General features: G+C 38.6%; 1 protein-coding gene across 5 annotated transcripts in view; it reads left to right on the forward strand.

The window, feature by feature from the left end:
* The window catches only part of kif21b (kinesin family member 21B), a 159,756-nt gene that overhangs the window by 55,390 nt on the left and 76,990 nt on the right, over positions 1–27,376 (forward strand). For all 5 annotated transcript variants that reach the window (XM_057845038.1, XM_057845041.1, XM_057845040.1 and 2 more), the window contains exons 2-9: positions 1,478–1,700; positions 2,209–2,391; positions 11,855–12,004; positions 17,080–17,217; positions 19,566–19,748; positions 19,832–19,947; positions 20,559–20,754; positions 25,119–25,308. In XM_057845038.1, the coding sequence (XP_057701021.1) occupies positions 1,478–1,700; positions 2,209–2,391; positions 11,855–12,004; positions 17,080–17,217; positions 19,566–19,748; positions 19,832–19,947; positions 20,559–20,754; positions 25,119–25,308 (1,379 nt within the window). The remainder of the gene's footprint in view (positions 1–1,477; positions 1,701–2,208; positions 2,392–11,854; positions 12,005–17,079; positions 17,218–19,565; positions 19,749–19,831; positions 19,948–20,558; positions 20,755–25,118; positions 25,309–27,376) is intronic.

Genomic DNA, 27,376 nt, shown 5'->3' on the forward strand with positions numbered 1-27,376 from the left:
GTCAACCTTTATAAGAAAGATCAGTACCAAAACAGCTAAACATTGAATTGTTCTATTATATCGGCTATATATTGACCAATGGCCGATCTTGGAAAACGTCCATATATCGGACCGATATATCGGCCAGCCTTTATAAGAAAGATCAGTCCCAAAATAGCTAACATGAGTTCTTTTATTATATCGGCTATATATTGGTCAATGGGCAATCTAGAAAAAAGTCCATATATCGGACCAATATGTCGGTCAACCTTTATAAGAAAGATCAGTACCAAAATACATGGCATGAGTTCTTCTATTATATTGGCCAATGGCTGATCTTGAAAAAAGTCCATATATCGGTCAACCAAGAAAGATCAGTAGCAAAAAAGCTAAGATGAGTTCTTCTGCTATATTGGCTATACATTGGCCAATGGCCGATCTTGAAAAACGTCCATAAATCGGACCGATATATTGGCCAACCTTTATAAGAAAGATCAGTCTCAAAATAGCTAACATGAGTTCGTCTTTTATATCGGCTATATATTGGCCAATGGCTGATCTTGACAAAGTCCATATATCGGACCGATATGTCGGTAAACCTTTATAAGAAAGCTCAGTCCCAAAATAGCTAACATGGGTTCGCCTTTTATATCGGCTATATATTGGCCAATGGCTGATCTTGACAAAGTCCATATATTGGACCGCTATATCGGTCAACCAGGAAAGATCCGTTCCAAAAAAGCTAACATGAGTTCTTCTGTTATATCGGCTGTAAATTGGCCAATGGCTGATCTTGAAAAAAAAATCCCTATATCGGACCGATATATCAGTCGACCTATATAAGAAAGATCAGTACCAAAATACCTAACAGGAATTCTTCTTCTATTATCGGCTATATATTGGTCAATCGCCAGTCTTGAAAAAAGTCCATATATCGGACCGATATATCGGTTAACCTTTATACGAAAGATCAGTCCCAAAATAGCTAACATGAGTTCTTCTATTATATTGGCCAATGGCCCATATTGAAGAAAGTTCATATATCGGACCGATATATTGGTTAACCATTATACGAAAGATCAGTGCCGAAATAGCTAACATGAGTTCTACTAATATTGGCCAATGTCTAATCTTGAAAAAAGTCCATATGTCGGACCGATATATCGGTCAACCAAGAAAGATCACTTCCAAAAAATCTAACATGAGTTCTCCTTTTATATCGGCTATAAATTGGCCAACGGCCGATCTTGAAAAAAATTCCATATATCTGACCGATATGTCGGTCAACCTCTATAAGAACAGTACCAAAATAGCTAACATGAGTTCTTGTATTATATCGGCTACATTTTGGCCAATGGCCGATCTTAAAAAAAAAAAAAAAAAATCATATATCGACCCGATATATCGGTCAACCTTTACAAGAACAGTACCAAAATAGCTAACATGAGGTCTTCTACTACATCGGCTCACGTCACATCTGTTTTCTGTCATCTTTCAGGATACGTCCTCAGATGGCCAAAGAGAAGATCGAGGGTTGCCACGTGTGCACGATGGTCACACCGGGAGAGCCGCAAGTCCTCCTGGGGAAAGACAAGGCCTTCACCTACGACTTTGTTTTTGACATCGACTCGGAACAGCAGAGCATCTACCAAGCGTGTGTGCACAAGCTCATAGAAGGCTGTTTTGAGGGCTACAACGCCACCGTGTTTGCTTATGGCCAGGTAGGTTTCAAGTGAACTCTACCTATACAAATGTCCTGTGTTCACCTGTCATTCCTACCAATCAAGTGATCGTCATCCCCTTCAGTAAAGAACAAAGCAGCAGTATTACTTTGTTGCTCTGCTTTTTAAAATATGCAGTGTGCGTGAGAACGTTGTTGTGCCTCGATACCTTCACCTGAACTGTCGGTTTTTGATCGGATTACCCAGAATGTGCAATAATCCCAAAATGGTTTATGAATAGGATTATTTGGGGTTTTACATTTCTGTGTATTCAGGTGCTGTTTGCTTGTAGATCTGCAAACCCTTTCATCACACTGCATTGGGTTGGCAGGATTGTCAAACTCATTTTGGTTCACGGGCCACATTTATGGCAATTACACTAGATCTTGTGGGTTGGACTAGTTTATTTTTGGCCAAATATTTTATGTAAAAATGTAGGTTGTTTTCTATTGTAAGAATATCCTATTTCTTAAAATAAAATACCAGAGTTGCACTGTGCTTTATTCAGACAGGTTCTGGGAAGACCTACACCATGGGGACCGGTTTCGATGTGAGTCTGAGCCTGCCGGAGCAGGGCATCATCCCGCGAGCAGTTAACCAGCTCTTTGAAGGAATCCAGCGCAGGAAGGAGCAAGCCAAAGATGCCGGCATCCAGCCGCCTGAATTTAAAGTCAGCGCCCAGTTTCTTGAGGTACGTGACGTAGAGGAAATTGCATATACAAGGGCAGATGTGTGTGTGATAGATTGTTGTTTTCATCAACGTTGGCGATAATGAAAATAGTTCGTCGACGATGTTGGAATTTGACCTTTGAGCCAGATTGTCGGAATCCCGCTAGCCAAATTGTGAGTGGTCAAGGTGGAATTATTTTTCGTGAATAAATGTGCATAAGTGGAAGCTTCTCCCCATTTTTGGTCCCTGTATGCACGTATCCTACCCACCACGCATTACAACTGGCGCCCGAACATTTTTACTGGATCCTCAGTCAAGTAAGGGATCCGTCTATTTTCTGGATCCGACGGTCCCACCGCGTCTGCAATATTGGTTTCGGATCTGTCCATTTTTTTGATTCGTCGGTCCCAAACAGCAGCTTTTCGGATCAGTCTATTTTGTGGAATCGATGGCCTGACGCGGCTGCGACATTACCATGGAATCTGTCTAATTCCTGGATCTTCGAGTGAGTAATAAAAGCGGATTTGGATTACTATTGCTATCTTTTATGTTGACTATTCATCGTGGGAGTTTTCCCCAAATCATACTAAACAATTAAAGCACTATGGCACGCTACAATGACGACAGTGACTCTGACCTGGACCTCACAACAGTGTTGGGAGTTCGTCAGGGAACGCGTGTTTGCGTACTGCTGTGCTTCCGAGTGAAGAGTGGTCAAGGTGGAAATATTATTTTTTTGTGAATAAATGTGCATAGTGGAAGCTTCTCCCCTTTTTGGTACTTTTATACACGTATCCTAGCTACCACGCGTTAGCGTTACAATCTACAAGACATGGATTACACAAGGTGTGCTCTTTGGCCTGTACTGTAAGCACACGACAGCTCTGGATGCTAACAATCTACATAATCATATTGGGATAAGTTTGAAAACGCAATATGCTTACCTTGAATATCTGCTAATAAAACCAGACAGCATACACTCTCGCTCCCAACCGGACCTCCCAGCAGGACTCTCTTGCATCCAAGGTCAAGGTGGAAATATTATTTTTTTGTGAATAAATGCGCATAGTGGAAGCTTCTCCCCTTTTTGGTACCTTTATACACGTATCCTAGCTACCACGCGTTACAATCTACAAGACATGGATTACACAAGGTGTGCTCTTTGGTCTGTACTGTAAGCACACGACAGCTCTGGATGCTAACAATCTACATAATTAAATTGGGATAAGTTTGAAAACGCAATATGCTTACCTTGAATATCTGCTTATAAAACCGGACAGCATACGCTCTCTCGCTCCCAACCGGACCTCCCAGCAGGACTCTCTTGCATCACCAGTTTTGCCCAACTTTTGTCTTATCAGGTATTTGCTGCACGCATTTTTCCCTGAAGCTCGTCTTGTGAACGACCGACAGTGCTGTCCTGCTCTTCACTTTTCAGATCTGGTTCAAATAGGAAGGGTAGAACTGACGACATGTTGGGAAAGCTAACGAGTGACACGCTGGAATTTCGGCAACGGGACCAGTGACGTCACGCACTGCGATGTAACAAGAATGGCGACCTATCACTTAAAATAATTTTACAAACTTTATTAAAACAAAAACATTAAGAGGGGTTTTAATATCAGATTATTATAACTCAGACTAACATTTATCTTTTAAGAATTACTTGTCTTAAAAATAGAGGATCCCTTTAAAAATCAAACAATGTGATTTTCTGTTTTTTTTTTTTTTTCCACATTCTGTCTCTCATGGTTGAGGTTTACCCATGTTGACAATTACAGACCTCTCTAATATTTTCAAGTGGGAGAACTTGCACAATTAGTGGTTGTCTAAATACTTACTTGCCCCACTGTATGTAAGTGAAATAGACTGCAGGAATGAACTGAGACGTATGATGGAGATTTTTTGCAGAAATGTGAAAAATTCCAAAAGGTTCAGATTAGGGCTGCAGCTATCGATTATTTTAGTAGTCGATTAATCGATGAACTAGTTGGTTTGAATAATCGAGTAATCGGGTAAGGAACATGAAAAATTAAAATACCTGGGATAAGCCTCAAACGGTATAAAAGATAAATGAGGATCTATGTACAACAAAAGAACAATTGGCTAATTTACATAGCAAAAGTCCCCTATCTTAAATGCTATAAAATACTAACTTTTTTTTTGTTTTTTTTGTAAACAATGCTTCTAACAAATGGTTCAGATTCATACTCCCACAAAAAACGACTACCCTAATATTCAGACTATAAGCCGCTACTTTTTTCCCTCATTTTGAATCCTGCGGCTTATAGTCCAGTGCGGCTTATTTGATGATTTGTTTTGGTTAATAGGTAACACTTTATTTGACAGCGGTATTATAAGACTGTTATAAGAACGTCATAATTATGACATGTCACTATCATGGGCATTACTGAAGCTTACGACAGATGTCAATATGTGTCATGTGGCATATTATGTCACTAACTCCATTTATGTCCAGCTCAGATCTTTTACGTCCATTCAAAAGTGAGATAATTTGCTGGATGACACTAACCGACATCTATTATAAGCATTCAACAATGATTATCACAGTGTCATGTCATAATTATGACAGTATTATGGCACCACTATCCAAGAAAATCTTACCAAATACAATAGCTAGCAATTAATGAAACAACTGGAACAGTAACTGAAGAAATCATTAGCAGAGAACATGAATTTTGATTGTTATTTACATCTGTAGTGCCGCAATGCATGCTAGAAGGAATGTTCGATGACAACAGTGTTGACAGAAGGTGGCAGCAGAGGTTGATTGTCTCCCATTTGGTTTCATGACAGTCTTTTGATGCCGTTGTCAAATGAAGTGTTACCAGTTTATATATTTTGGTGTAAATATCCCATAATACAATGAGGCTTATCAATGAACACATGCCGTTTTCATGTCAAATTTGGTGGGTGGCGGCTTATATTCAGGTGCGCCTTATAGTCCAGAAATTACGGTAAATGTACCTATAAACTAAATTATGAAGGCATTAAAAAACATTAGCCCAAACAAAAACTTAGCTTTCGTTGGTCTTAACAGGGAGCAGTTGGATTCAGCCACGTAAAATGAGGCAGACCAGAGGGCAGTGTTCCCACCCTAATCTATAAAATTAAAAGCAAACACTTAAAATAAAAATAAACCATTACAAGGCCACTTAAATTTTGTTGCTTCGAGTATTGGTTTAACCCTTTAACACCGAACGTGTCGGCAGCGACGCGTTTACCCATATCGTCTTTGAAGCTTCGTCATGCTGTAATTACGTCACCCACGTGCCGCTGGTTGGTCTCATTTGAAAGTACGGAAGTTGATGTCCACACCAGTTTTTATTTGAAGTCAATCGACCAAGAAAAACGGGAGATACTGTCATTTGAGTTTTATAGTTTTATTGCACTCATAAATATGCATTAAAACGCTGCATGGACCATGTATCTATCTCCATATTTCCATCATTTCTTGTCCTTTTTCTAAACCAAAAGAAGCACAAAAGACTACATATCCCAAGAGTCGTTGTAATGTCAAGAAGGACGAACCGAATGTGGACATTTGTTGAAAAAAAAAAAATTAAATGCATTTCCGAGCGAGGCGCCAACTAAGGAAAAGGAGGCATGCTGAAGCATACAACGGCCAGTTTGAGCGAGCGACTTTGAAAGGTGCAGAATGAATCTAAAACTAAATTTAGCGCAAGCTAATGCATTATTTCATTAACTCAAGGAAGAAGATGAGCCGTATTTGCCGTTGTTTTCCTGGGATGAGTCGGCGTTTCTACGCGTAGAAGTGACAGGCTGACAGCAGCGCGCAAACGGGACGGAGTAGGCTGTGTGATGTGGTGTGTGACGCAGCTCCGTGACCTGTTCATGCAGAAGCTTTATTGAGCTCGCAAAAAAAAAAAACAAACTTTTGGGTCGTATGCCAGAAAAATTTGAATTGAACAGAACTACTTGTCAATATTTTTTTAAATACTTTTTTTCAATGTTATATACATTTTTCTTCAAGAAAATTTTATAAAGATGAGTGTTCGAAAAGCTTGGTTGCATGTACGCAAATACTTTAGATAAGGTGATGGGTATAATACCTAACTTCACAAAGAGATATTCTCCAAACCCTTTTTGTGTTAGATGACATATATATATATATATATATATATATATATATATTTTTTTTTTTCTCACTATTTTGCACTGTATATAACTCGTTTTGACCATAGTATGTGTAAAGGCCAAAAGCGCCTATGACCATACTTGCTGTTTGTGTTGAATTGTCAGACATAAAACTATTCAATCTTATTTTTTTCTATTGAATGTTTATCCTAACAAGTAGAATAAATATTATCAAGCTTCAAAATGTTTGGTCGAGCATGTTTGGTTGTCAATGGGACATCAACATTACAAATTTTGAAAAAATATTTTGGGATTTTTTTGTTTTTTTGGGTCCAAAATGTGGATTATAATTGGTCAGTGAAGAAAACAACAGTTTGGACATGAAGTTCAAGGTGTCCTTAAAAAAGGGACCCAACTTGGCCATTGTGAACAATTTTTTCTTTGAAATATAAAGGCAACATCAAATGCATGCAAATTCGGCCAAAATAGGCTTAGGTGTTAAAGGGTTAATTTAATTTGAATATTTTTTTCTTATCGAATACTCGAGTTATTGGATTAATCGTTGCAGCACTAGTTCAGATACTTTTTCATACCACTGTATATTAAAGTGATGTATGCACCTTTGGGTAAAATTCAACTATCTCCAGGCAAGGCCGAGTGTCCTTTTTTGGAAATCAAAATATGGTCACCCTAGTCCTATTCAACATTCCATTGACAGAAAGTGACCTCTAATTAAGGCTGAAACCACTAATCGATTAAATTGATTAAAATCGATTGATAAATTAGTTGCCAACGAATATAATGAATGTAAATAAGATAGGATTAAGGCTAATAAGTATTTTATTCAAAAGACGAAATTTAAAATGGCTACCAAAACAACACTGGTGACTGGCCTTATTAACTCCAACCAGATGGGCCGAAAAGGGGAAACGAGAATCAGACCCCCTTCCGCAAACAAAAAGTGACAACTTGATGGCAGATGGGCAGGAGTGTCTGCTGCGCTCTGTCCTGATGAATATTTGCTATTACGACTGACGTTAGTTTTCATCACTGAAGCATGTTTGTGAGCAATGCGATAAAAAGCCAGCTAGCTTCTGCTGGATTCTTTTTTTAAATTTCATTGGAAGCTCGGGTGGATAATTTGATTTGGTTTAAAATAATTGTATTACCCTTCTGCGTCTTATGGGTTGGTTGTTGGTAATACGTCTGTTTTTGCGATTGCTCTCTGTTGTCGGTATCTTCACAGGTCAAAAGGTCATCTCTGTTGATAATGAATGTGTGCGTGTGTGTCTTTGGTAATAGGTTGGAACAGCTGAGCTTTCAGTTTAATTTCGTGACCCTTGGCCTCAGTCATCCGTCATATGATCTATTAGGCAAATGGTCTGTGTAAATTAGGTTTCTTTCAATAAGGATGATCAGGAAACAATGAAATATTATTTTAGGCTTTTCTGCCCGGGTAACCTCTTCTTAATATACTGTTTGCAAATACAGTGGTACCTCGAGATACGAAAGCTTCGGTACGCGAAAAATGGCAAGATAAAATAACAAGCAATGGCTGTTAAAGTTAGCGCTTTTTGAGTTCAAGGAGTCATGTGAGAACATCTGTAGAAGGGAGCAGAATAGAAAGAGTTTATTGGCATTGTGAAGAGTACAACAAGATTTAAACTTTCAACATAATCACTAGGGTTGTTCCGATCATGTTTTTTTGCTCCCGATCCGATCCCGATCGTTTGAGTATCTGCCGATCCCGATACTTCCCGATCCGATTGCTTTTTTTTTTTTTTTTGCTCCTGATTCAATTCCAATCATTCCCGATAATTTTTCCCGATCATATACATTTTGGCAATGCATTAAGAAAAAAATGAATAAAACTGGGACGAATATATACATTCAACATAGAGTACACAAGTACTGTATTTGTTTATTATGACAATAAATCCTCAAGATGGCTTTTACATTATTAACATTCTTTCTGTGAGAGGGATCCACGGATAGAAAGACTTGTAATTCTTAAAGGATAAATATGATTTTGTATATTGTGACTAAATATTGCCATCTAGCGTATTTGTTGAGCTTTCAGTAAATGATACTGTAGCCATTTAACTGTTCTGCCCAAATGCATAATGGGAAGTGCAACCATGACCGTGCATAGTGGCACCAATTGATATATCTTCTCTGTGTTGGGAATTAACAATATGGTGTTAAGAAAAAAATCAACCACTCGTTCTTCCCCACATTGCTTCCCACGATATTTGTAATTTTTGAGAGAGGGATTTTAAGGCTTTAGCCAATTAAAAAGAGGCTCCAAAGACTGCCAAAATTATCTCTACTCATTTTACGCTGCCTGTTAGCTCTATATCTAGGTAGAACGGCGCCATTATAGATTGAACGCGACAATGTGTGAGTGGGTCATGCAGCGCATGCGTTAATTGCATTAAATATTTCAATGTGATTAATTAAAAAAAAAAAAAAAAAATTACCGCCGTTTACGCGATAAATTTGATAGTCCTACTTTAAGCCAAAACTAAAGACTCTGGATGAATGTAAGACATTTTGTCTGTAATGTTAAATACAATTAGAAAACAATTAAAAAAAAAAATAAATAAATAAATTTAAAAAAAAACATATATATATATATATATATATATATATATATATATATATATATATATATATATTAAAAAAGGCATGTCCGATATTTTTTTGCCGATTCCGATACTTTGTAAATGACGTGATCGGACGGTCCTATCACGTCTTTAATAATCACCACCACGTCAAACCAGAGTTGTCCGATATTAGCGTATCGATAAAAGTATGTTCAAATGATATTGGATTATATCGAAATCTGTTTTTCGTTATCGGTCTTGGGCCAATATGCATGTTGCCTTTAAAGTGAATTTAGTAGCCTTCTGTCTTTGTACAAGGGCTGGTCACAGCTTAGCACAGCCGTTATACTTATTGACCGTTAGATAACGCCAAGCTAAGATACTTGGGATTTGTTATGTGGGCATAATAATTATTGGGCCGTCACAATACAATTAGCCATAGCATGTTAAGTCCAAAACTGCATATATCGGTATCTGTTTGATATCGGTATCGGATTTTTGGAGTTGGACAATATTGGAATATCGGTTAAAAAGTCAATATCGGACAACTCTACATAAAAGAAAAGCACAATAGCAAGTACAGGTACACGATAAGGTCCGATAATTATCGGTCCAATTATAGGAATAATGACGTCATCCCAATAAATCCAATGACATTATGAATAGGACTGATAATATACAGTGGGGCAAATAAGTATTTATTCAACCACTAATTGTGCAAGTTCTCCCACTTGAAAATATTAAAGAGGCCTGTAATTGTCAACATGGGTAAAGCTCAACCATGAGAGAGAATGTGGGGGGAAAAACCCCAGAAAATCACATTATTTGATTTTTAAAGAATTTATTTGCAAATCATGGTGGAAAATAAGTATTTGGTCAATACCAAAAGTTCATCTCAAAACTTTGTTATGTAACCTTTGTTGGCAATAACGGAGGCCAAACGTTTTCTGTAACTCATCACAAGCTGTTCACACACTGTTGCTGGTATTTTGGCCCATTCCTCCATGCAGATCTCCTCTAGAGCACTGATGTTTTGGAGCTGTCATTGGGCAACACGTACTTTCAACTCCCTCCACAGATTTTCTATGGGGTTGAGATCTACAGACTGGCTAGGCCACTCCAGCACCTTGAAATGCTTCTAACGAAGCCACTTCTTTGTTGCCCTGGCTGTGTGTTTGGGATCATTGACATGCTGAAAGACCCAGCTACGTCTCATCTTCAATGCCCTTGCTAATTGAAGGAGATTTTCACTCAAAATCTCTCGATACTTGGCACCATTCATTCCTTCCTCTACACAGATCAGTCGTCCTGGTCCCTTTGCAGAAAAACAGCCCCAAAGCATGATGTTTCCACCCCCATGCGTCATAGTGGGTATGGTGTTCTTCGGATGCAATTCCCCTCCAAACACGAGAACCTGTGTTTCTCCCAAAAAGTTCTATTTTGGTTTCATCTGACCATGACATTATCCAAATGCTCTCTAGCGAACCGCTGACGGGCCTGGACGTGTACTTTCTTCAGCAGTGGGACACGTCTGACAGTGCAGGATTTGAGTCCCTGGCGGCGCATTGTGTTACTGATAGTAGCCTTTTTACTGTGGTCCCAGCTCTCTGTAGGTCATTTACTAGGTCCCCCGTGTGGTTCTGGGATCTTTGCTCACCGTTCTTGTTATCATTTTGACGCCACGGGGTGAGATCTTGCATGGAGCCCCAGATCAAGGGAGATTATCAGTGGTCTTATATGTCTTCCATTTTCTAATAATTGCTCCCACAGTTGATTTCTGTAAACCTAGCGTTTTACCTATTGCAGATTAAGTCTTCCCAGCCTGGTGCACGTCTACAATTTTTGTCTCTGATGTCCTTCGACAGCTCTTTGGTCTTGGCCATAGTGGAGTTTGGAGTGTGACTGACTGAGGTTGTGGACAAGTGTCTTTTATACCGATAATGATTTAAAACATGTGCTATCAATACAGGTAACGAGTGGAGCCTCGTTAGACCTCGTTACAATAGGTTAGACCTCTTTGACAGCCAGAAATCTTGTTTGTAGGCGACCAAATACTTATTTTCTACTCTAATTTGGAGCTAAATTCTTTAAAAATCAAACAATGTGATTTTCTGTTTTTTTACCCACATTCTGTCTCTCATGGTTGAGGTTTACCCATGTTGACAATTACAGGCCTCTCTAATCTTTTCAAGTAGGAGAACTTGCACAATTGTTGACTAAATACTTTATTTGCTCTCCATGCAAATGACAATTTGCGAATAGATATTCATTTAACAGTGCAATAAATTATAATGTAACTGTGCAAATATTGCATATGCATTCCCCAGATTATGCACTACACAGATTGAGACAGATGTCTGAGAACATATTACTTAGTGAGATGCTTGTGACAATGCTGTGGCATTAGCAGTGCAATGACATTGACATTTCAGTGCAAACTTCAGTACGGTGACACCTCCTGGAAAGAAACTGTCTCTCAGGCCGGAATAAGCTGAACCGGAAGAGAATTAACTGGAACCTAACAAATTACTTACACTTAAGAGCCACTAGGGGGTGACAAAGCATTACAAATAAAGAAATAAAGCAAAATTAATGTAGTGTTTTAGTGGATCTAAAAAAACGAATTAGCGTAAGCCATTTAAAAAAAAAAAAAAAAAAAAAAAAACATGATACGAAAGCCACTCTGGAACGAATTAATTTCGAATCTTGAGGTACCACCATACTTCTGAATTTTAATGTGAATACTGTATTTGTTTCAGCTTTACAATGAAGAGATCCTGGACTTGTTTGATGGTGCGAGGGATCCAGAAACTCGGAGCCGGAAGTCCAACATTAGAATCCATGAAGATGCTAGCGGTAGCATCTACACCACTGGGGTCACTTCCAGACTTGTCCATTCAGAGGAGGAGGTCAGTGCATGTTATATACGCACCAGAAGGATCAATATACAACAAGTGTGTCAAATTATTCTGCTGTCGGACTGATAAATTGCGATTTTTTTTTTTGATGCTGTCAGATAGGCTTGAGTTGGAAATATTATTGCTGTTGATATCCCATCTTTCTGACAGTTGTCTTATTAAAAAATTTTTGCTCTTGATTAACGATGCAAGAGGGGCCGCGTATTCAAATCAGAATTTTAATATGCAGGCTGTTCAATGAGGACCGCTCACAGTATCATTCAAAACTGTAAATTGCAAAGGCTGACGTTTTGACGGCTCCTGTTTTGGACGTTATCTTATGTTCTTAATTTGTTTATGACTTGGGGTTAGGGCTGTCAAACGATTAGAATTTTTAATCGAGTTAATTACAGCTTAAAAATTAATTATTCGTAATTAATCACAATTCAAACCATCTATAAAATATGCCATATTTTTCTGTAAATTATTGTTGGAATGGAATGATAAGACACAAGAAGGATATATAAATTCAACATACGGTACATAAGTACTGTATACAATAAATCCACAAGATGGCATTAACATTATTAACATTCTCTTAAAGTGATCCATGGATAGAAAGACTTGTAGTTCTTAAAAGATAAATGTTAGTACAAGTTATAGAAATTTTATATTAAAACCCCTCTTAATGTTTTCGTTTTATTAAAATTTGTCAAATTTTCAATCAAAAAATAAAATAGTTGCTCGCCATTGTTGATGTAAATAATTACACCATGCTCACTCATGGTACTGACTAGGGTTGTTCCGATCATGTTTTTTTGCTCCCGATCCGATCCCGATCGTTTTAGTTTGAGTATCTGCCGATCCCGATATTTCCCGATCCGATTGCTTTTTTTTTTTTTTTGCTCCCGATTCAATTCCAATCAGTCCCGATAATTTTTTCCGATCATATACATTTTGGCAATGCATTAAGAAAAAAATAAATAAAACTCGGACGAATATATACATTCAACATACAGTACAAAAGTACTGTATTTGTTTATTATGACAATAAATCCTCAAGATGGCATTTACATTATTCACATTTTTTCTATGAGAGGGATCCACAGATAGAAAGACTTGTAATTCTTAAAGGATAAATGTGACTTTGTATATTGTGACTAAATATTGCCATCTAGTGTATTTGTTGAGCTTTCAGTAAATGATACTGTAGCCATTTAACCGTTCTGCCCAAATGCATAATGGGAAGTGCAACCCTGACTGTGCGTAGCGGCACCAATTGATATATCTTCTCTGCGTTGGGAAGTAACATAGAGTGTTAAGGAAAAGATCAACCACTACCGTTCTTCCCCACATTGCTTCCCACGATATTTCTAATTTTTGAGAGAGGAATTTTAAGGCTTTAGCCAATTAAAAAGAGGCTCCAAAGACTGCCAAAATTCTCTCTATTCATTTTACGTTGCCTGTTAGCTCTAAATATAGGTAAAATGGCGCCATTACAGATAGAACGTGAGTGGGTCGTGCAGCGCCTGCGTTAATTGCATTAAATATTTTAACAAGATTAATTAAAAAAAATGTATTTACCGCCGTTTACGCGATTAATTTGATAGCCCTACTTTAAGCCAAAACTAAAGACTCTGGATGAATGTAAGAAATTTTGTCTGTAATGTTAAATACAATTACAAAACGATTTAATAAAATAAAAAAATAAAATAAAAAAATTTAAAAAAGGCATGTCCGATATTTTTTACCGATTCCGATACTTTGTAAATGACGTGATCGGACCCGATCGATCGGGACATCTTTAGTATTAACCCATAAAATCAGTTGGACCCAAGCGCCAGCAGAGGGCGCTAAACACCAAAAAACAAGTAACAAGCGGGCATTACACTGTACTGTCATTTTAATCTGTTTGAGCGGGGGCATGTGCGTTAATTGCGTCAAATATTTTAATGTGAGTAATTTAAAATATTAATTACCGCTCGTTAACGCAATAATTTTGACAGCCCTACTTTGAGGCATTAAACTCCCAAAAGTTAGCAAATGTCTCCTGATCAGCTGTCAAAAATTTGTTAACAAAGAAGTGTTTCTGGTTTGCTGAGTTTCATTTATTTGGTGGGGAAGGGTTTTTCTTTCGTAGCTGGCTTGTACATTGACAGGTGTCAGTCGTGTTGAATGGATTTAAGAGGGAAAAAAAGGAGGGTTAACGAGTATGGTGCGAGGTCAGGGAGCAAGCTGATTGTTTTTATGAATGCAGAAGAGTGGAGATGAATTGGGGTTAATTATTAAACCAAAATGGGACATTACAAAGTAGCAACGTTGACCTAGGCGGAATTATCCTCATTTGGACTTGAAGCAAAATGATCATCTGCACAGATACGGATGAACCTCTGAAATGAAATTGCCATTGAGTTCTAAACGCTGGCTCTTATAGACGACCTTGATGTGAAGCTTAAAAAAAATCTCATCAGACATCAGTCCAACAAAGCGTTAACAGATTAACTCGGAACTTTTAACCGTCATTTGGCACTTTCTTTGGCCACTTATTTCAAACATAGTGACAAATATTTTCATAGGTGCTAATTTAACCCCCTGCCCCCTTTTAAGTTTAGTACTGTTTTTACATTTGCATGACAAATAATAATGTGTTTTGCTATTTTTAAGCATTTTCTTTTGACTGACCTTTGGCAGCTGCTTGTACATTGACATGTATCAATGTTCTATTATTTTCTTTGGTACAACACATTTAGACAGAGAGACAGACGGACACATAAACAGACACATAGAAGCAAACACACAGACGGACAGATGGCCACACTGATGGAGAGACAGACACATAGAAAGACAGACACATAGACAAACAGATGGACAGATAGATGGACAAACACAGACGGACATGGACAGACAGACTGACAGACAGACAGACACACATAGCTAGGTAGACGGACAGACACATAGAAAGACACAAAAACAAAAAGACACATTGACAGGCACATAGACATACAGACAGACACATAGAAAGACACATTGACAAAAAGACAGATAGACACATATAAAGACACAGACAGACATGTACAGATTAACAGACACATAAAAAGACAGAAACAGACACACGGACATACAGTGGGGCAAATAAGTATTTACTCAACCACTAATTGTGCAAGTTCTTCCACTTGAAAATATTAGAGAGGCCTGTAACTGTCAACATGGGTAAACCTCAACCATGAGGGACAGAATGTGGAAAAAATCTCAGAAAATCACATTATTTGATTTTTAAAAAAATTTATTTGCAAATCATGGTGGAATATAAGTTTTTGGTCAATACCCACCACTCTTCACAAGCTTTTCCCACACTGTTGCTGGTATTTTGGCCCATTCCTCCATGCAGATCTCCTCTAGAGCAGTGATGTTTTGGGGCTGTCGTTGGGCAACACGGACTTTCAACTCCGTCCACAGATTTTCTATGGGGTTGAGATCTGGAGACTGGCTAGGCCACTCCAGGACCTTGAAATGCTTCTTAGGAAGCCACTCCTCTGTTGCATGGCTGTGTGTTTGGGATCATTGTCATCTTGAAAGACCCAGCCACATCTCATCTTCAATGCCCTTGCTGATGGAAGGAGATTTTCACTCAAAATCTCTCGATAAATGGCCTTTACACAGATCAGTCGTCCTGGTCCCTTTGCAGAAAAACAGCCCCGAAGCATGATGTTTCCACCCCCATGCTTCCCAGTGGGTATGGTGTTCTTCGGATGCAATTCAGTATTCCTTCTCCTCCAAACACGAGAACCTGTGTTTCTACCAAAAAGTTCTATTTTGGTTTCATCTGACCATAACACATTCTCCCAGTCCTCTTCTGGATCATCCAAGTACTCTGTAGCGAACCGCCGATGGGCCTGGACGTGTACTGGCTTCAGCAGGGGGACACATCTGGCAGTGCAGGATTTGAGTCCCTGGCGGTGCATTGTGTTACTGATAGTAGCCTTTGTTACTGTGGTCCCAGCTCTTTGTAGGTCATTCACTAGGTCCCCCCGTGTGGTTCTGGGATTTTTGCTCACCGTTCTTGTTATCATTTTGACTCCACGGGGTGAGATCCTGCATGGAGCCCCAGATCGAGGGGGATTATCAGTGGTCTTGCATGTCTTCGATTTTCTAATAATTGCTCCCACAGTTGATTTCTTTACACCAAGCGTTTTACCTATTGCAGATTAAGTCTTCCCAGCCTGGTGCAGGTCTACAATTTTGTCTTTGGTGTACTTCGACAGCTCTTTGGTCTTGGCCATTGTGGAGTTTGGAGTGTGACTGACTGACATTGTGGACAGGTGTCTTTTATACCGATAATGAGTTAAAACAGGTGCCATTAATACAGGTAACGAGTGGAGCCTCGTTAGAAGAAGTTAGACCTCTTTGACAGCCAGATATCTTTCTTGTTTAATAGATAGACACAGAAACGGACACGGACAGATAAACAAACACATACAAAGACACATAGACAAACAGACATACTGTACAGACAGACACACAGACACATAAACTGTTGTTATACTGGCAAACTAAGCACAAGGTTCATGTCTGACATTATCAGCCAGCATAGTAAAATGGTTTGTGCTGGACCGTAGAGGTCCTTCTACTTCCGATACGCACCTGCCAGTAACTTAAATTCATGTCGAAAATGTCTTAAATGCCCATTCACATCCGCAGCAGCTTATTATCAATTTTAACAACCTGACCAATACATTGAAGAAAAAAAAAGCACTCTAGGTCTTGATGGAAAATGATTAGAAAAGACTGATTTTCTAAATGGTTGGCAAGACCACACAGTTTGATCAAAGCAGAGGAAATCTTGAGCGGCATCTCTTCTTTTTTTGTATCGTCTCGTGCATTGTAATTCCCAACTGTGAAGACAACTGAGAGATAAGTGAGGCGGATGGCAGCTCCTATGGGGTGGAACATGTCAAAAACGGTGTTTTTGTGCGCCTTCAACGTCATATGCGTTTACAATTCTAAACAGCTGAAATTGAAAAAGATACTTGGCTTTCTTGTCTTCATTATAAATGAAAAAGTGTGTTATTTTGTGTTTGTGCGCGCAGCTGCTGCAGTGTCTAAAACTGGGCGCCCTGTCCCGCACCACCGCCAGCACGCAGATGAACGCTCAAAGCTCACGCTCGCACGCCATCTTCACCATCCACCTCTGTCAGATGAGAGTCTGCCAACAACAGCAACAATTGGTGAGCAAAAGACGAATGAGATTCTTTGGGAGTCTTTTCAGAATTTCATCATAATCTGCTTGTGTGGATAAATCTCTGAAGAGGAAGAAGGATTAGGATTATTGAAAGGATAGAAAAGGCAGGTAGCAATGTGTAAATATTTTTTGGAAAAAAAAAAAAAAAAAAAAAAGATAATGTACTTTGTTACTTGAAACTGAAACATAGACGAATAGTAGCTCTTTGATTCAACACCAGATGGCGGCGCTGTCGCATCGTAACTAAAAGACTTTTCCCGAGGCAACTGGAAAAATCCAGTCAAAGTTCATGCCAACATGCATCCGCGAAGTTCTGTATCCTCTCTCTGTTCTAATAATCAATTTGGATCACAATTATACTGGAAATATGGTATCACAACGACAAGGCAGGGGTAGAAGAAGGTGTAGGGGGGGTGCGAGTCAATTCATAATTCAAAATTGATATCTCAAGACCCCCATTTACTGAAAAATGGACGCCGAGAGGTGCCATTTGTTCGTCCTACGTTTGAGCTAGTTGTTGGTACAACCCTCTGTTATTGAGAGAGTTGGTACGCTCCGTCAGCCTCGGGAGTTGGATACGTAAAAGCTGCTAGTGACGTCATACCTTGAAATTTATATCTCACTATCTATAATATAAACGATAGCAGCACAAACTTAGCATAAACGAATGGCTGCATTTTGGGGTCATTTTGTGGGGGCTGTGGGCTTCGGGATGTCATCACATCAGTCAAAATTAACCCTATAAGACCTGGGTCTATTTTGTCCAATTTGCATGCCTTTGATGTTGCCTTTATATTTCAAATAAAAAAATGTTCACAATGGTCTGGTTGGGTCCCTTTTTCCAGGACACCATAACCTTCATGTCCAAACTGTTGTTTTCGTCGCTGATCAGTTAGAAACAACATTTTGGACCCCAAAAGAACAAAAAAAAAAATCCCCAAATTTTTAGTCAAAATTTGTAATATTGATGCTTATTTTTACTCTACTCAAATACCAGAACAAAATGCAATTTTTTTGGTTGGGGATATTTCATGCTTTTATTTTTGTTTTTAATGTTAAATTTATATTGTTTTTTATGAGAAATGAGCACTTACGTTTGCCTTTTTGTAGTTGCGTTTTGTCTCAGCCATTTTCAAAGACCCAAAAATAGCAAAGAGGGCGTGCTAACCCTCAAGATTTGTTTTCAATGAATAAAGTTCCATCCAATCATCTCCCGGAAGTGGCAATAGCAACTAAATTCAGTGTATTTATTGATTTACATGTCCTTCAGCAGCATGCTCAGGTCTGAAGGGATTAATGCATTCATAATTTATTTTGTAGGTATATTTAGCTGATTTTTGTGAGAATATGTGTTTGAACCATTTGTTAAGAGCACTGTAAAAAAAAAAAAAAAAAAAAAAAAAAAAAAAAAAAAAAAAAAAAAAAACGTTAGCATTTTATAACATTTAAGCTAGCAGATTTTTGCTATGTAATTGTTCTTTTGTTGTACTTAGAGCCTCATTTTTTATTTTTTTATACGGTTAGAGGCTCGGCTCAGGTATTTTAATTTGTTATGTTCCTTATCCGATTACTCGATTCTTCGAACTAACTAGTTCATCCATTAATTGACTTAAAATAATCGATAGCTTCAGCCCTAATATTAAAAAACACCAAATGTTCCCAAATGACCTGATATGACCAGGCCACGCCCCCAAATGTTCCCAAATGACCTGATATGACTAGGCCACGCCCCCAAATGTTCCCAAATGACCTGATATGACCAGGCCACTTCCCCGAGTGACCTGATATGATCAGGCCACGCCCCCCAAATGTTCCCATATGACCCAATGTGACCAGGCCACGCCCCCGAAATGTCTCCAAACCAACCTGGGCGGAGCTAAAATCTGTATCTCCACACAAGAAAGACCCAGAGTAATTTCTCCAGAAATTGCAGTTTCTAGTATTAAAAAAACTCAACTCAAAACTCAAAACTTTAGCTCAAACAAAAAACTTAGCTTATGTTGGTCCTAACGGGGGCAGCTGGATTCAGCCATGTTGGATGATTTATGTTATAGCCACTGTTGGCACTACTGGGCAGATCCATAAAACTAAATGCAAACAAACCATTACATCGCCATTTTAATTAAACGAATCCTCAGAGCAGCAAAATTTTAATTAATCTTTTTTCTAATCAAATCACTCGAGTTAATCGATCAATCGTTGCAGCACAAGTTAATATCTTAATATCTCAAAAACGATAGCAGCACAAATATCATCCGATATTTCAAAAAGCATTTATCGGCCGATATTATCAATCAACAAAAGTATTCATTTTTCGTCCAATCTCCTTGCCAGCCCAACGGTGAGGGGGAGAATGAGGAATTAAACGGTGTGGAGTCCAGTGCCATTGAGCAGCCTGAGTACGAAGCGCTGATGGCCAAGTTCCACTTTGTGGACCTGGCCGGTTCCGAGAGGCTTAAACGCACCGGAGCCACCGGAGAGCGAGCCCGTGAGGGAATCTCCATTAACTGTGGACTGGTGAGGCTGAAACTGTCTCTTCTGTTTTTTGCTGATTTAATGTTCCCTTGTTACAGCATGTGTTTACTACGGGTATGTTGTAGTTGGCCTTGGGAAATGTCATCAGTTCTTTAGGAGATCAGACCAAGAAAGGAGGGCACGTCCCCTACAGAGACTCCAAACTCACTCGGTTGCTACAGGACTCGCTAGGAGGCAACAGGTATGTGATGGCGTTCACCGCAATGTTGTGTACAGCCCTTGTACAAAGGCAGAAGGCTTCCACATTCACTTTGAAGGCAACATGCATTTTGACTCAAAACCGAACATGAAAAAACAATGTTGATATTATCCGATATCATTTGAAAATGCTTTTATTGTGTCGACATTATCGGCTACCCGATAACGTCGGACAACGCTAACATTTTTATAATGAATATTTCCTTTAATTATTTAGGTGCTTTAAAAAAAAACTTAGCCGCCACCTAAAATATCGGCTTTAGACATCAGCAATCAGCATTTTTTTTTTTTTTAAAGTAAATTTTAAATCGGTATTGACATACGCCCACGAAGTCCCATATCGGATTGGGATCAATTTACAACTGATATAACAATTATTGACAACAACTTCACTTGCAAACTACAGTAGTCGGGACTCAATTATCTTTGGTGGTTGCAGCCATTTATCGGACTCCATTTTTAATCAGCTCTACTCGCAGGGCAAGACTTTCTTTTTACTTGATAATGAACACAAATTCATCGCATCTGATTTAGATTGCATCTGTGCATTATAGAACTCTCCATAATATCAAAATATTAAATGACTCCGTCCAGTCGCACAGTGATGATCGCCTGCGTCAGCCCCTCTGACCGGGATTTCATGGAGACCCTCAACACCCTCAAGTATGCCAACCGGGCCCGTAACATCAAGAACAAGGTGGTGGTGAACCAAGACAAGACGAGCCAGCAGATCAGTGCCCTCCGTGCTGAGATTGCCCGCCTACAGATGGAGCTGATGGAGTACAAAGCGGTGCGTGGTAGAGGGAAGGGTATTGGGGGGTGGGGTGTAACAGAAAATGGTTGACGGTAAATTGACTTTATTTGAGGAAGGTGTTCGGTAGGTAACTGTAATGTGTAACTGTGCAAATATTGCAAATGCAGTACCCAGATTGGGACAGGTGTCTTAGAACATATCACTTAGTTAGATGCATGTGACAACGTTGTGGCATTAGCAGTGAAATAGCTGTGACATTTCAGTGGGGATGGCATGGCTCAGTGGTAGAGTAGTTGTTCCCCCAAACCAGAGGTTATGGGTTCGATTCTGTGCCCTGGTGAACTCGCCAAAGTATCCTTGAGCAAGATACCCCGCATTGCTCCTGGTGCTACGTCACCAGTTTTTAGATGACGATGTAGTGTAAAGCGCTATACAAGTATAACACCATTTACCACTTGAGTTGAGCATGGTGACAGCTCTCGAAAAGAAATTAGGGCTATGACAAAATATCGAAATGGTAATCTGTATAACAGTACTTTGCATCCCAAAAGGTTATCGATATGTTTCTGCCAAGAACTGAGATCGCATCAGATTATTTCCACTGCGCACCATTAGCATTAGCATTATAAAGCATTCGAGCTAGCTGACTTTGGCTATGCAATTGGCTAACTTGCTAGCTTGAATGCTAGCAAATATAAATGTTATATACCGCTAATATTTACAACAATTGGCTAACATGCAGAGCAAATGTTGGCTAGCTTAAATGCTATATACTGCTTATCTAAGATAATTGCCAAAATATTATAGTCTATTTTATTTCTATTATAATCTAAGCTAGCAGACTTTTGCTATGCAAGTTAGCCAATTGTTGCATTGTTGCAATTGGCTAACTTGCATGGAAAATGTCTGCTAGCTTAAATGCTATACAATGCTAATGTTTACAACACTTGGCTAACTTTCAGCGCAAACATATGTTAGCTTAAATGCTATATAATGCTAATATTTATGACAATTGGCTAACTTGCATAGCAAAAGTCAGCTAGCTTAAATGCTATATAATGCTAATGTTTACAACAATTGGCTAACTTGCAGAGCAAATGTTGGCTAGCTTAAATGCTATATACTGCTAATCTAAGATAATTGCTAAAATATTATAGTCTACTCTTATTTTATTTCTATTTTAATCTAAGCTAGCAAACTTTTGCTATGCAAGTTAGCCATCTGTTGCATTGTTGCAATTGGCTAACTTGCATAGAAAAAGTCTGCTAGCTTAAATGCTATACAATGCTAATGTTTACAACAATTGGCTAACTTTCAGAGCAACAGTCTGTTAGCCCTAATGCTATACAATGCTAATGTTTACAACAATTGGCTAACTTTCAGAGCAAAGATCTGTTAGCTTAAATGCTATATAATGCTAATATTTATGACAATTGGCTAGCTTGCATAGCAAAAGTCTGATAGCTTAAATGCTATATAATGCTAATGTTTACAACAATTGGCTAACTTGCAGAGCAAATGTCTGCTAGCCTAAATGTTATGTAACGCTAAAATATTCAACAATTGGCTAACTTGCATAGCAAAAGTCCGCTAGACTAAATGCTATCTAATAATGTTTACAACAATTGGCTAACTTGCATAGCAAAATTCAGCTAGCTTAAATGCAATATATTGCTAATGTTTACAACAATTGGCTAACTTGCAGAGCAAATGTTGGCTAGCTTAAATGCTATATACTGCTAATCTAAGATAATTGCTAAAATATTATAGTGTACTCTATTTTATTTGTATTATAATCTAAGCTAGCAGACTTGCTATGCAAGTTAGCCAATTGTTGCATTGTTGCAATTGGCTAACTTGCATAGAAAAGTCTGCTAGCTTAAATGCTATACAATGCTAATGTTTGCAACAATTGCTTATATAGCTTAAATGCTATATAATGCTACAACAATTGGCTAACTTGCATAGCAAAAGTCTGCCAACTTACAGGAAATGACCTGGAATGACCCACAACGAACTCATTGACTGGATATACCATTATCAATAGTGATATATATATTACTTTATTAGATATTAAAATGAAACTTGTCGCTTGCAATTGACAGCCATAGACGTTCAATCCGTTTGAAGTGGGAGGGATCACCAGTTGATTTTGGGTTCCAGAACAGGGGTTACAGAACAGGAAGTGACCCAGAAATGCCACCATATCAACAAAAAAAGTGACCCAGAAATGCCCTAAAACCAACAAGAAGCGACTGAAAATCAACAGCAAATGACTTGACGTCCAATCCGTTTGAGGTGGGAGGTACGGCAGCAAATGTTCATTCATTGCCACCCTCCTGTTTCGTCCACTGGTGATGAACTCAATTCATAGCAGAAGGATGAATGCAAATCACCACATTTTGACCTCTTGCTAGGTCACCTGCAATGTAGTTAAGTGAGCTGACTGCATGACTGGACAGTGTTGAATGCGACTTGACCTGGATGTGGTAATAAGGGATGAGATGTCACTGAAAGTAACACAGGCTTCTGCCACTGGACATAATGATGTTTGCGTGCTAGCACCGGATTAGACAGGGATTCTCTGTTCATAGATTATGTAATAGAGTTTTCTAGTGTTTATCATTCAGAGTCTGACAACGGTAACTACACAACCAGCCTTGTTCAATTTATAGTCAATCGCACACACTCATATTGTTTTCAAACTTATTTAAGCCTAGAATGGAACTCAGTGGTAGGTGTGTGACATTCTTAATACCTGTTGATTTTCTGGCATTTACGTGTCACTTCCTGTTAAATTCGGTGCCTTTATGGGTCACTTACTGTTGATTTGGGGACATTCTGGGTCAATTCCCGTTGGTTTGGGGATGTTTATGGGGCCCTCCCTGTTCTTTCTGGTGCATTTAGGGATCACTTTTGATTTTGGGACGTTTCGGCGTCAATCACCGTTTATTTTGGGTACTCCAGTTGATTTTGGCTTATTTCTTTTTTTATTTTGGGGCATTTATAGGTCACTTCCTGTACATCATGGTGGGTCACTTGTCACTTGTGGTTGATTTTGGGGCATTTCTGGGTGACTTCCTGTCGACTTTGGGTCACTTCCTGTTGATTTTGGGTCAATAGCTGTTTATTTTCAGTTACTTCCTCAAGATTTTGAGGCATTTACAGGTCACTTGTCAATTACTGTTTATTTTGGGTTACTTCCTGTTGATATTGAGACAATCATAGGTCACTTTTGATTCATGGCATATCTGGGTCAATTACTGTTTATTTTCAGTTAGTTCCTGTTGATTTTGGGTCGCTTCCTGTTTATTTTGGGGCATTTATGGGTCACTTGTCACTTACTGTTGATTTTGGGACATTTCTGGGTCAGTTACTGTTTATTTGGTGTTCCATCTAGTTGATTTTGGACAAATTATGGGTCACTTACTGTTGATTTGGGGACATTCTGGGTCAATTCCCGTTGGTTTTGGGATGTTTATGGGGCCCTTCCTGTTCTTTCTGGTGCATTTAGGGATCACTTTTGATTTTGGGACATTTCGGCATCAATTACCGTTTATTTTGGGTACTCCAGTTGATTTTGGCTTATTTCTTTTTTATTTTAGGGCATTTATAGGTCACTTCCCTGTAGATTCTGGTGGATCACTTGTCCCTTGCGGTTGATTTTGGGGCATTTCTGGGTCACTTCCTGTTGATTTTGGGACATTTATGGGTCAATTACTGTTTATATAGCGTTCCTTTCAGTTGATTTTGGGACAATTTTAGGTGACTTCCTGTTAATTTTGGTGCATTTAGTGCTCACTTACTTTTGATTTATAGTATTTCTGGATCAATTACTGTTTTTTGGGTTACTTACTGTTGATTTGGGGACGTTGCTGGGTCAATTACTGTTTATTTTCAGTTACTTCCTGTTGATTTTGGGACGTTTCTGGGTCAGTTACTGTTTATTTGGTGTTCCATCCAGTTGATTTTGGACAAATTATAGGTCTCTTCCTGTCAATTTTGGGGGCATTTCTGGGTTAATTACTATTTTTGGGGGGGTTTGGGGGCATTTATCGGCCATGTCCTGTAAATTTTGGTCCATTTACAGTATAATGGGCTACAACGTGCCTGTCAGGCACAACAACCCCACCAGGGTGCCGGATTGGACTGCGTAGCGGGCGGCTTCTGGCCTGACACCCCTGTACTATTCAAATGGAAAATGTTGGTATCAACATGTTTATAGTTCCTATATTTTTTAAACAGTGACACCTTTTTTAAAACGATATATCGATTCTTGGCGGGAGCATATGGATAACCTTTTGGGATACAAAGTATTGCGATATATCACCATTTCTATGTATTGCCACACCCCTGGTTGCTACCTAACTCTGCTCATATACTATCTTCATGGTATGCAGGGAAAGCGTGTGGCTTGTGAGGACGGTTCGGAGGGTTACAGCGACCTCTACCAAGAAAACACCATGCTCCAAAGAGAGAATGACACTTTGCGTCTCAGAGTGAAGGCCATGCAGGAGACCATCGACCACCTCAACACCCGAGTCACACATCTGCTGGCCAATGAGGTCAGCGTGCTGCTCTGCAAGTCAGGTCCGTGCACTCCTCTTGCTTCTTTCTTCACTTTCTGTTGTTTCGTTCTTTTGAATTCACTCTTATGTTTTTTATTGTTGATGATGTGGGTGGATAGGGTAATCGGTAAAGTCGGATTGGCCATTGAGGAGCCCTTTAGGGCTGATTGCACTGTAGTGAGGGCAGCCTATTGGTCCATTTTTACTAGATACATTGGATTGAACGTATCTGTTCTGTATAGGATGAATGTGGCCCAACCTCTACCTCTTTGAGAAATGAAGTGGGTGACCCATTGGTCCATCTTGAATATTGACAGTATAGGCAACTATAGATGACTGATCACATACTGGCTGATCAGCAGCACAACCTGTGTGTAGCAGTGAACTCTCTCTCTCTTGCGCTAATCACTGGCACTGGATCTATCAACATACACGACCCAAGACAATCTAACTCTCGACACGTCGTCAATATTATTGATTCAGCAATTCAACCTGCGTGTAGTGGTGAACTCTCTCTCTCCTTCTCTAATCACTGGCATGCGGAACGCCTCACAAACAAGGACCCAAACGGGACTGCTCATAGTTGCCGGCAAAACTCAATCATCAAATTCGTTGGCAACAAAGTTATTCATCGTTTTTTTTTTTTTTTTTAATTGATTTATTCGATTTTTTTGTTCCAGCCGTAATATACAGTATATGTATATATTAGGGCTGTCAAACAATTAACATTTTTAATCGAGTTAATTACAGCTTAAAAATTAATTAATCGTAATTAATCGCAATTCAAACCATCTATAAAATATGCCATATTTTTCTGTAAATTATTGTTGGAATGGAAAGATAAGACACAAGATGAATATATACATTCAACATACGATACATAAGTACTGTATTTGTTTATTATAACAATAAATCAACAAGATGGCATTAACATTATTAACATTCTGTTAAAGCGATCCATGGATAGAAAGACTTGTAGTTCTTAAAAGATAAATGTTAGTACAAGTTATAGAAATTTTATATTAAAACCCCTCTTAATGTTTTCGTTTTAATAAAATTTGTAAAATTTTCAATCAAAAAATAAACTATTACCCTGCCATTGTTGATGTCAATAATTACGCAATGCTCATGATGCTTAAACCCATGAAATCAGTCGCACCCAAGCGCCAGCAGAAGGCGACAAAACTCCCAAAAACACAAGTAACAAGTTGGCATTGCACTGTGCTGTCATTTTAATCTGTTTGAGCGGGGCATGTGCGTTAATTGCGTCCAATATTTTAACGTGATTAATTTACAAAATTAATCACCGTCCGTTAACGCGATAATATATATATATATATATATATATATATATATATATATATATATATATATATATATATATATATATATATATATATATATATATATATATACATATAATATATTTGTGATGTCCCGATCGCATATTTTATGCAACAGAGTCCAAGTCACCTGATTTTGAGAATCTGATGATACCAAGTCCCGATACGATAGCGGAAAAAACCGATATATTTTTCTTTTGGCAATGCCATTGTATTTCTGCATGGTTTTGTTACTTTTTAGCCCTTAAAAATTATTATTATTATTATCGTTGTTTTTGTGTGTGTTTTTCTTAAGTTAAAAACCTGAGCCTTTTCACTCAATTCTGATCCTCTGAAAAATGGCCAGATCGGCCCAATTTCCGATCATTCCTACTATATAAATGTGTGTATATTATATCTTGGTGAGGACAGTACAATGATGTATAATACATGTTTTTGGATAGTTTCTTTTTAGAGGGTGTTTTGAGGTATTTAAAGGGTTAATTCCGATTTACGCAGAAATTTGGGTTACATCGCCAGCGCAGGAACGGAGCTCGTTTCTAAACCGGGGACTACCTGTGAACACCTTAAAAGGCGAAAGCAACAATGCATATTCTTTCATGCAAGATTAAAAAAAAAAATCTTATAATAGTTACAAAACAGGCAAGCCTGAAGCGTCCTGTAGCAGCGTGACTTCAAGCTGCTGCAGGGTCCTTCCGGGTCCCGCTGTCAGTCAGCGGCAGCCACAGTTGCCCACGCAGATGCCTG

This window comes from Corythoichthys intestinalis, chromosome 9 (genome assembly GCF_030265065.1).
Source record: "Corythoichthys intestinalis isolate RoL2023-P3 chromosome 9, ASM3026506v1, whole genome shotgun sequence".
In the NCBI taxonomy this organism is placed as follows: Eukaryota; Metazoa; Chordata; class Actinopteri; order Syngnathiformes; family Syngnathidae; genus Corythoichthys; species Corythoichthys intestinalis.